Below are 10,788 nucleotides of genomic sequence, written 5' to 3'. Positions count from 1 at the left end.
GTGCATTTTATTTAGTGATTAGCTTCCACAAAAATTTCCCCTGACTTTGGCAAGTGCGGGTCTTTCTTCTCCTCCAGCTAGTAGAGCTTAAGCAACACAACCAATAGGTGCTATGGTTAGCACTGAAAAAAAAAAATTGGCTGGGCTTGGCATGGCTCAGTGGTTAAGCATTGACCTGTGAACTAGGAGGTCACAGTTCCATTTTTGGTCAGGGCACATGACCTGGTTGCAGGCTCGATCCCCAGTGTGGGGCATGTAGGAGGCAGCCAAATAAAGTATATATAAATAAGTTGAAGGAGAGCATTTGACAGCCTAATCTTGTCTGCTCTGGAAACCAAGGGCTTCCACAGCAGTGTTGAGACTAGGCTTTGAGGATTTGTCTTCTTTCCTGGCTTGCATGCTCTCCAACACTCCCACTTTCTTGGGCCTATCCCTCTGCCTACACGCACCTCCTCTGGTCTCCCATCCTGTTTTCCCTTCCTCTAAGCCTGGTCAGGAAAGATCTCTGTCTCTAGCCATAGTATTGAGGTATTCCAGTCTCTGTGAGTGATTTTAAGGCTCCTGTGGGTGCAGGTGTCTGTTGAGTGATGCAGCTTACTAGGCAAGTCTGGGCTGAACCCAAGTAGAGCTCAGAAAATAACAAACACCAAAACCAAAAACCAAGAGGTGCGTGTTCCTCCCTAGGATCACTAGCTGTTTCTCCTAGGCATCCTTCAACACGGAACTTAGTCACCTCCTCCGGTAGCATTCAGACCTAAGTGCAGGGCACTTTTGCAGTAGTTCAGCAATTAAAATGTTTTCTTTCCCACCTGATCATAGGTCATCTACAACCTACTGTTCAGGAACTTTGTCAAACTCATTATCCACTTTGACTTCCATTAAAACTCTGATTTGCACAAAAATGTATCTCTTAATATACACATGGTGATCCCACCTGTATCAAAAGCATTGAGTAATTGTGCAGAGCAAGGGTATTTAAGTTATTTTAGGCTTTGAAACTTATTGGAACCCTTTTGAACTAGTGAATTCTAATAGTACTGTGTGTGTTGCCCGTGCCTGTAAAGAAGAAAATGATAACTTTCCATTAGAAGGTGGTGAAAATAAAGATTCTTTTTTTCCCCATCCATAGTTGCAGACTACTTGAATTCTACGGATTGACTCCATGGACTCTAGGGATAAGCAGAGATTTTATACACACTCTCTCTTACTAACTTTACCTTGAAAAGCTTTGAACATGTGTATGACTTTTTGTGCCAATAGCAAAAGGGCAGATTTATCTGATTCAGTCAAATTCACTGACAGTTACGTGGCCCTGTGGAGCTCCCTCCCAGATGCAGCCTTCTCTTGAAGCACTGAAAACATCTGGACATTTCCCCGAGAGACAGAGGTAGGTAGAAAAAATTGATTTCACCCACTAATATTTATAAACGGGAAATTTGGGGCAATTACATAAGGGCCTTCAAGGCTTATCTCTGAAGTTAGCAATAAAGTTCTATCCAGCTAATCACAAAAGACAGGTGGGACACAAATGTAAGCAGGCATATTTTAGTTTTCAGAAACATTCCTTTGGGTCTTCTAGTGCCCAGGTAGCAAGTAGTTCAGGTATCATTAATTTTTGATTGGGCAGGCTGAGGAGTAGTATCCCCCTCAGTGGTGATCAGAATTTTTTTTTCAGAATTTTATCTCACCATACTTGTTTTCAATACCAAATGCGCAGCTGAAATATTCTTTTCCTAACCATTCTGCAGTTTATAACATTACTGATTCCACTTTCCTGCTTCATTTGCAGGAAAAAAAGACATATTTTAGAGTCCAGAGATCTTTCAGCAGTGGTCAGAGAAGCTCTGGAGGCCTTCATGGGAGACTGTTTGGAGCACAAAAGACCATAAACATTCCTCCAATGCCCAGACTCATACCCTATATACCCTTGTTTATCTAAGCCAAACCAATGCAATAGCATAAACTAAACTGATTTTCTAATCCTACTGTATAGAAATATGACATTTGATGATGCTATCATCTGCCAGAGCTCCTCACATCTTTGGCTCAAATGGGAAAATGTCTGATCTCTCTCCCTCGGCAAAGAAAGAAATCAGGAAAATTTCAGATGCATAACTGGACTATTTTCCAATTTTGCTCTTTTAAACAATGTTAAATGATGATTATCCAGCAGTATCCTAGGAGCCAAGGACCACTGCACAGAGCCTGGGTAAGCATAAGCCTTGTTGCCTGGATGTTCTGCATCTAAATCTGCAGTCATCTGTTCAATCTTTTCTTCCTCACTTCTGACCAGGTTACCAACCCAAACTAGGGACAAATCTCTTCAGATCCTAGTCAAAGACAGACTTGAGGATTCCTGCAGTGAGAGATTGTCTCTGTTCGTATGGGAAAATAATTAAATAACTTAAGCCCCAAGAGGCCACCATATGTCTAGGTCCAAATTGTACAAAGGAGATGAGATCTATGAGGATTTTAGAGACATTCCTCCCCTTTGCTATGCCAGTTCAGGCTTTAGTCATTATTAATGGAACTAAGTATGAAAGAAAATACACTTGGATAGAATTTAATTTTCAAACAATGGTTCTGCAGAACATCTTTCAACAAAAGATTAAGAAACATGGCTAAAGGATTTTTCAGAACAGCATTGAAAAACTAAAACAATAGAATTTACATAATAACCACACCTCCCTTGAGAATTCTGTCATCAAATCATCCCAAAATAATAGAAGACAACCATTTCCTGAGTCATTTAACTTTTGTTAAGAAGGTTGCTTTTTCTACCAATAACAACAAAAAAACACCTTGGAGGCAACCATCAGCTAGTGGTGTAGTTAAAATGAGGAAAACTGGATGCTTGGAAGGGGAGACACCTAACCCTAAATCATATGCTTATTCTAAATGGAATATTATATTAAATTCTTTACAATGAAGGTATTCCTGTCTGAGCAGCTGTCAGTCACTCTCTGTTCAGACACCACATTGTAGGAAGATCATCACCACCACATTGCAGAAGGCTGGTGTCTCTAGTAAAGATGATGCAAATCATGTAAACCCCATCACCAAGATCAAAGTATGCTTCTTTCATGGAAGCCAATACATGTCAAACCTCATTCCAATCAAATCATCTGGAAATGAATTCAAGATGAATATGTCATAGACTAATGTGACAGTGAAACTGCAGGTCAGGGGTGGTTGTTTCAATGAGAGTGTCATCAAATATTAATTCTAGAACATCCAGATGAGTAGGCTTTGAGGGAGATTAGTCAGCTGCTGGTGAGACGTTGAGTTGCTGATTTGTGTGCAAATTTATTAAACACCAAGGTGTTGTTCTAAGTTTCACTTAAACTCTTCAAGACATATCTCCAAACTCACAACCAACATAAGCAAAAGACAAAACAAAATTTCCTACTTAAAAGAGAAATAACTTCAGCAAACCAATATTCAAAAGGGGATTTTAACTTACTCAACTCTTTCAGAGCCGTTTGGTAAAGTTGCAATCGTTTCCTCATCCCCAAGGATGTCTTATATCTATCTCATTTCCTGACTTTGAGCCTGTTGGAGGTAAAAAGAGAAACAGTTACTGGTTATAAATATGTATAAAAATATTTGTATGCAATGGTCTTGTGGCCCGCATGTGTAAGTGAAAAAAAAAAAAGTGTGGATCTGAAAAGTCTTTCAGTCTTTTTGACCATTTTCAAATTTGGCAGTGAAAATAAAAGAACTCTGCTGGGAACTTCCTGTATTTATTGCAAAACAACATATCCTTAAAGATAAAAAATATTAAAATCATCATTGCCCAACAAGTTGTGTTTTTTTTTTTTATTTTAAACTCATGTTATTCTGTCTTGCAGGTAAAAGTAAGCACTCAATTCAGTCAGTCAGTGTTCAAACATCTCTAACTTTTAGAATTTGAATTTACTGTATGAGAAGCTGCCATTATCTTCTTTAAGTGTACTAGTTGAGTTTAGTAAAATGGAATGGGGAGAGCTGGGACATTAGCAGATTAAAAATTGAGTTGTAACTCTTGTAACTGGGAGGAGAGGAATTACTTTGCAAATTTCTAGATCCTATTCTGTTCTGCTGGTGTGGAATCTCTCACATGGCTTTTTCCCCCAGATCCCTTTGGAAGCCATTACTGGTTGACTTTTCAAAGTTAATATAAAATTTCCCAGATTTCGAGGGTGGGTCTCATTTCTATCATCTGGTCCTGATTGTCCCACTTCTTATTTAAGAAAGTCAGAAACAGCCCTAGCTGGTTTGACTCAGTGGATAGAGCATTGGGCCTGAGGACTGAAGGATCCCAGGTTTGATTCAGGTCAAGGGCACATGCCCTGATTGCAGGCTAGATCCCCAGTAGGGGCATGCAGGAGTCAGCCAATCAATGATTCTCATCATTGATGTTTCTATCTCTCTCTCTCCCTCTCCCTTTCTCTCTTAAATCAATAAAAATATATTTTAAAAATGATAATAATAATAATAAAGTCAGAAACAACCTGCTCCCCATAACCCCCACAAGATACTTGCATATCAGATTCACTTTGTGGATAGAATCAGTAAGCCATTGGCCATCTTAAAGCCTGAAATCCACCCTGGGGACTTCTGCATCTGTCAGGGAAGGAAAGGCAGTGGAGCAGCCAAACAGAGTCAATCCACCCAACCCCAGCCCTCAATTTGGACTAGAAAGACAAACAGTCATTGAAAAGGTCTCAGGCTGGACAAACACAACAAGCCCTCTATCAATGAGGAAGTCTGCTTGTCTTAACACTCCAGTCCACAGAACAAGCGGTTGTTTAAGTTGTTGAACTGCAGGCCAAATCCAAGTGGGGCTCTGCTATCTCAAAGGCTTTCCAGTTCTCTATGTTCAAAGATCTCTTTCTTTCTCCCTCAACCCCCAATTGGGACTTGAATTAGCTTGGGTATTTTCACCCTTCCCTCTCCCTTCTTTACTAGGTTCAAGCCTGAGAGGTGTGTGTGTGTGGGGGGGGGTAGACTCACCATTTCCCAGAGGATTTTATTATTTTCAGTTTTTCCTAACCAAAAGGCATCCATCTCCAAAGGTAATAAACACAAATCAGAAAAGAAAGCAGACCCAACTTTGCATTCCTACAGAAGGGTGTCATGCTGGATGACTTTAAAATTTCTTCATGGCAGGATATCTGGCATGAGAAAAGTCCTGGTTGGTTGGAACTAATAGAAGTTTTTTTTGCTTCTGAAGAAAATTGGTGTGAATTTCCCTAGAGAACTCTGTCCACCCACAAAGCTGCCCAAGCCCTCCATTTAAGAGGCCTAGGCCACTTCCACTCCCAGGACTTGGCAGTCTCTTGTATGTTACAAACCCACAGGCATGCAAACAATTGCTGCAGAGGCTGGACTTCAGGCAGGCATCTCGGACCTTAAGCTGCTCTCTGTAGCAGCTCCATCACCCGCCAGTGCAGGAAACAAAAGTAAATATCTTCTTTGGTTCAAACTCTGACCCCACTTAGCAAGCTAGTCATCTTATTAAAAGAGGGGTGAGAGAAATGAGGAGCAGTTCGTGGGCCCCTGGACCTGAGATCTCCACCAATCCAAGGATTTAAAAGCCCTGAAAATGCTAGATTTGATTTCCTCCCGAATGATTGCTCTTGACTCCTCTTCTCACACTGGCCCTGACCAATGAATCACCAGTCAGGAGCACAATCTGGAGACTTATTGAAGTCTGCCTGCATTTCCACACCCTGAGAAGAGGGGCCAGCAAACCCTAATTAGTTAATTGTGCTGGGGGAGAGCCAAGAAAGTAGGCTGGGGGGGGGGAAGGGGTTACATGATAAGGGTACCATTTTGTGGGTTCACCCTAGCCTGTGTGGTCCTATTCAAGGTCAGAGGTCATCTGCAGTCTGATTCCCAAACTAGGGCCTCTAGTCCCCAAGACTTCAACACTGCTCCACACTGCTTAACCTGCAGACTTTCTAAGAAGACATGCCAGCCTGACCGCCACAGCTCAGCCAGCCTGGGTGCAGAGCAGGGACCCTATAGGCTGCCTCAAAGCTCCAAATCCAAAACTCCTCTCCACAATGGCCTGCTGTTGCCAGCTGCACCAGGCACCTCCCTAGCTCCCTTCCACTGGATCCTTGCATACCAGGAAGTTGGGATAAGAGTCTGGGTTGTGCCTTTTTACATTCTTCTGTTCCCTAGAGGGAAGAGCTGGGTTTTCCCCAGCTCATGGCTGAAGGCTGGTGACATTCTTGTGTCCACCTTAGAGTTTGCATTAGTAAGTCCCTTGAAGGATATTTAACTATGCCTTTGAACCACCCTTTACCCCTAAATTTGCCCGTGGCTAGATGGAGGAAAGAAAAGTGGTGCCTTTCTGTGGGTTGCTGAGCCGCCAATGCTGTCAGAAATTTTCTCCCCAAGGGGGGAGAGATATGACCTTGAAATCCAAAGGTGTCTTCCTGCAGATGGTGCCAGCCTTCCAACTCCGTTTCTCCTTTCCTAAGACCTCTCTAGATCCCAGGTGTCCTCATGGTCAAGGCTTTGAGGTAGTCCTACTTTCTTTCACTGCCCCACGCCGTTCCACTTCTCTTTTCCTAATTTACAGTGTCCCTAGATGGTTAGTGTAGTGCCCAGAATCCTAGGTGGTTGCAGCCTGTTCCCCAGAGAGCTAGTCCTAGCCCTCCTATGCATCTGAGAGAAAGAAAGCCAAGTCCCAAATCCATGGCAGGCGGCGCCGCGCAGAGAGTGGATCTCAGCGGTCAGCGTCCTGAGGCAGGACCAGAACGCGCGTGAGAGCAGTGAACCAGCCCGGGGCTGACCCAGCCAGCATCCGCATCTGCCGTCAGGCTGGAGCGGAGAAATTCCATCATTCTGCTGCCAGCCAGGATAACTTGGCTCCTTGGCCCTGGGAAGGAGCAGCGGAGTCCCTCCGGCAATCCTCCTGGGGGCAAAGCAGAGAAGCTGCTTGCAGGAGTCCCTTCCCAGCTCACTTCGCGAGAGGGAAGTTCAGGGCCACGACTCCCCATCCTGTGCCCACCTGGACACCCAGGCAATTTACAAGGAGAGAGGTAGGGAGGGCAGGTGGACAACAAGCTGCTCTTGGTCCCCTTCCCAGTTGGCGCTCCTTCCGATCCCCTTACCGCTCCCCCTTTCCTGGGGAGAAGGATTGGACTCATCCACGATCACTGCCCCTTGGTAGAAGGGCCCCCTTCCCCCTCAGTGTCAGTGGGGTAGAATCAATACCCACGGTTCTGGGGCTAAAGAGGGAGGGCATTGGGGGCAGGGGGAGTCTAGATGGGCATCTCCCCCCAGAAGGGTTTGGGTGCCAATAGCTCCCATAAGGGAGCTTGCTACCCAACTGCTGGGGGGTACAGGTCTCCTCTGCCTGCCCCCTGGACTCACGCACTTACCCCACTCCACCTGTTGCTGGGATCGCCTCATTTCTGCACATCACTTTGGGGTGCGGAGGGGGAACCACAAACCCCTCCAAGCCTCTCTTCGTGGTTCCAGCGAGGCGGTCATCCTTCATTTCTCTTTTTCCAGCTTTCGGGAAGCAGTTAGGGAATGTATGATGAAGCAGAAATGAGCCGTCAGGATATTTTAATGGCTTATATGTCACGTTGGTGCATGTGGCTTTGAACTGGAGCCTCTTTCGTTTCCTGCAGAGAGCGCAGCAAATCCCAATTGATAACTTCTACAACCCACAACTTTTTTTTTATCCCCTCCCCGTGCATTCACTCTTACCCTGTATATTTGGACGCGTTTCCTAAAAATATTCTTGTCAGAGTCCCTGGACTGGAGAGAAGACTTTTCTTTTTTGAAGAATTATTTTTGCTCTCTCCTTTTTAATGGCTGCCCTCCCCCCTCATGTTCCCGCCTTGTTTTTTTGTTTTGTTTTTTGTGTTTTTTTTTGGTTTTTGTTTTTTTGGAAAGTCGAGAGAAATGGGTTCAATATTTGTTCTCCCTAGGATAGCAGTTTAGCCTCTAGAGAAAAGTTGCAGGTAAGGTTTTTATAGCTGCGTTGGAGTCAGGTCCAAAACTCACATTATAGACAGTAGAAAACCTTTTGTTCAAAAAAGATATATCAGAGCCACTCAAAGTGTATACTTTATTTTTTAAAAACCATTTCTCAAGCTGAGCCCTTTCTTTCCATTTCTCATCCAGGTCCAGTCAAAGTTGGTACTGGGCTGCTGCACTCAGACTTGTTGCTGGGGACAGTATATTTGTTTTGTTTTTTTTTCTCTCTCTCTCAAATTTCTATTTCCCAGCCCAAGCACAAATGCTCCGCCAGGTCTTTTTAGATACTGGGAAACCATCCCAGTTACACAAGTCCGGTTTTGAGGGAGAGTGCAGGAAAAGGGCAGCTCAGTTTGCCAACCCCAGGAGAAAGTGCTGATCCTGTCTTCCTTCAGCTTATGCCACTAAGGCGGGAGACGGGGCAAAACAAATTCATTTTCATTTTCCTCTCTCCCAAGCACTGGAGAGTTTTCTAGCTGGGCTGCCTGTGAAAGGATGAGTTGAGGTTTCTTTGTTTGGAAAAAGAGTTTAGGGCTGATTCAGCTGCAAATAAGCCAAATGAAGTTAGAAACAAAGGGCAAATTGAAAGATTCCGACTCTTGGCTTTTTGTGTTTTCCTTACTAGAAAATAATTAGACCTAATGAATATGCAGACGTTTGAGCTAAATCCTCAGCCCAGGCTGCTGGGTTTTAAACAGAGCTGCGGAGAAATGCAACCTTTATCCCCCCACCCCCGAATCCGTGTGCATTTTTTGAAATGCATAAATGTTACTGGCCTTAATTGATTGAGTCACAGGGATTTTTTCCCTACTTTTAAGTGCCATACTCTTCTACCTTTCAACAATCATTTTAATATATGGTCAATGGCTCTTTGTGGACAGGACAAAAAGCAACTACGGGCAGTTGTTGAATAGACTTTGCGCTGGGCAAAGACAGGTTAATCGAGGGCCGTATCGCGAAAACAAGCGAGTGTTGTATGTTTGCACTGAATCCAAATGTCTGCATTTTCCTAACTAAATCAAAGGGAGTGTTATTTCTTTTTCTGCTCACTCATCTGAAGGTAAGTAAATTTTCTCTGGCGATCAAAAGCCTGGTCGGCAACAAAGACTGCGCCCGTTTTTTCCACCGTCCTGGTGTGGCGAGTTACGGAATTTCAATAACTGTGACAAGGGTGACTGATTTGTGAAGTCAAAAAGGTTTGAATGTCACAAAATTTACATTGGTTCTATCTATCAGGGATTTAAATACCAAAAAAGTATTTGGGGATTTCTAGGGAGCTTTGGACAGTTTTGAAGAACAATGGCACATTGGGAAATTTACAGTTTTACCTGAATGAAAGGGGCTCCGGTTGGAAACAGTAGTGCAGAAGGAGGGGGTCATGGGGGCAGACCAGGGAAACTAGGGAAAAGGGAGAAAAGAGAAGAATAACACGGGGGAGGGGAATAAAACTCAGCAACAATGTTTCCAATTTGCTATTATAAACACCCCAAACCTCAATAAACTAGAAAGTTAAGAGCTCTCATCCACCCATGTTTATTTGAGGGAGTGTGGGGGGGGGGTGAGCGAGGCAGGAAACCTGATGAATTAGATAAAAGTAAGAAAGCCGAGGGAATCGGTTATCCTGATATTTTGTAAAGAGAGAGTGGAGTGTCCATGTGCTCCCGGGATCTTAAATTATAAACAGGGCGGGGGTGGGGGGGTGGGGAGTGGAGAGCACGGCAAGAGGAAAGAAAACTTCAAAAAGAGCAAATAACAAAAGCCTCCTTTGCTGCCCTTGAAGGGAGGGAAGATGGGGGAAAGAAAAGAAAGTTGCTGAATCCGAACATTCTAGAAGTGCCTTAGCTGTGTTTACCAGCCCCAGCCCGGGCTCCTGCTCTCCCACACACCCGAAGTCGCTAATCGCTCAGCTAAGAGCAGGTTTGAAAAAGGACAAGACTGAGAAAAAGAGATTAGCAATAGAAATAGAGATGGACATGGAGATAGAGCTAAAGATAGAAAGGGAGAGACAGAGAGAGAGGGAGAGAGAGAGAGAGAGAGAGAGAGAGAAGAATGGGAGAGGAAGAGCGAAAAAGAATCAGGTTTAAAAATGTATATGACTGCGAGAAGAAAAAGGAATCATGCCCCCCCCCCAAATTTTTTTTTCTTTTTCCATGAGAAGAGGGGAAAATGTTGAGGAAAAAAAAAAGTTGCTTCTCTTGGCAGCGGGGTTGTCAAAAGGGGATGTCAAGCGCTTTACAATACCTGGGATTGATGAGGCGGGAGGGCCAATGAACAGCGCGCAGCGCCTAGGCGCGCCCTCAGTTGACACAGCGGCTGCGGGCGGGGTGAGTGCGGACGCACCAATGGGAGCCGGCGTTAGCCGCACGTGACACCTCCCCCCTGCTTCCATTCATCAGGGAGGGGCGGGGGTGGGAGTGGGGGGACACGGTGTCGTCCTTTCAATTCATTTATCTGCAGGAATGATTGCTGCTATCAGTCTCGCGCTCACCGCCCGGCTGAGGAGGTGAAAGTTTCTCCCCAGGAAGATAAACCGCAAAAGACAATATTGTGCATGATTTGCGCCTTTTCTTTGGCTTTTTCTTTCTTTTTTGCTCTCCGCTTATTATTATTATTATTATTATTATTATTATTACAGAAAGCAGAGAGGGAAAAGGGAGAGTGAAGGAGCGAGAAGGCGAGCCTGAGAAAAAAGAGAGCAAGGGCGAGGGTCTAGTGGAGAAGTGAGGAGGGGCATACGGCGAGAGGCGGAGAGTGAGCAGTTGCGGCTCCTGTGCTCACGTTCCTCTATGCTACAAATCCGGG

General features: G+C 44.4%; 1 protein-coding gene across 2 annotated transcripts in view; it reads right to left on the bottom strand.

The window, feature by feature from the left end:
* Nucleotides 1-9,508, bottom strand: part of ZIC4 (Zic family member 4) — a 22,153-nt gene extending 12,645 nt beyond the window's left edge. For both annotated transcript variants that reach the window (XR_001513138.1, XM_006759459.2), the window contains exons 1-2: nt 7,380-9,508; nt 3,464-3,552 (exon numbers count right to left, since the gene is read on the bottom strand). Coding sequence is in view for 1 of the 2 variants with exons in the window: in XM_006759459.2 (XP_006759522.2) it covers nt 3,464-3,509 (46 nt within the window). In the remaining variant the exon portion in view is untranslated. The remainder of the gene's footprint in view (nt 1-3,463; nt 3,553-7,379) is intronic.
* Nucleotides 9,509-10,788: the final 1,280 nt, after the last annotated feature.

The sequence above is a fragment of the Myotis davidii genome, unplaced genomic scaffold (assembly GCF_000327345.1).
Source record: "Myotis davidii unplaced genomic scaffold, ASM32734v1 scaffold1756, whole genome shotgun sequence".
In the NCBI taxonomy this organism is placed as follows: Eukaryota; Metazoa; Chordata; class Mammalia; order Chiroptera; family Vespertilionidae; genus Myotis; species Myotis davidii.
The sequence above is the reverse complement of the archived record's forward strand: the minus strand, read 5'-3'. Positions and strand labels throughout refer to the sequence as shown.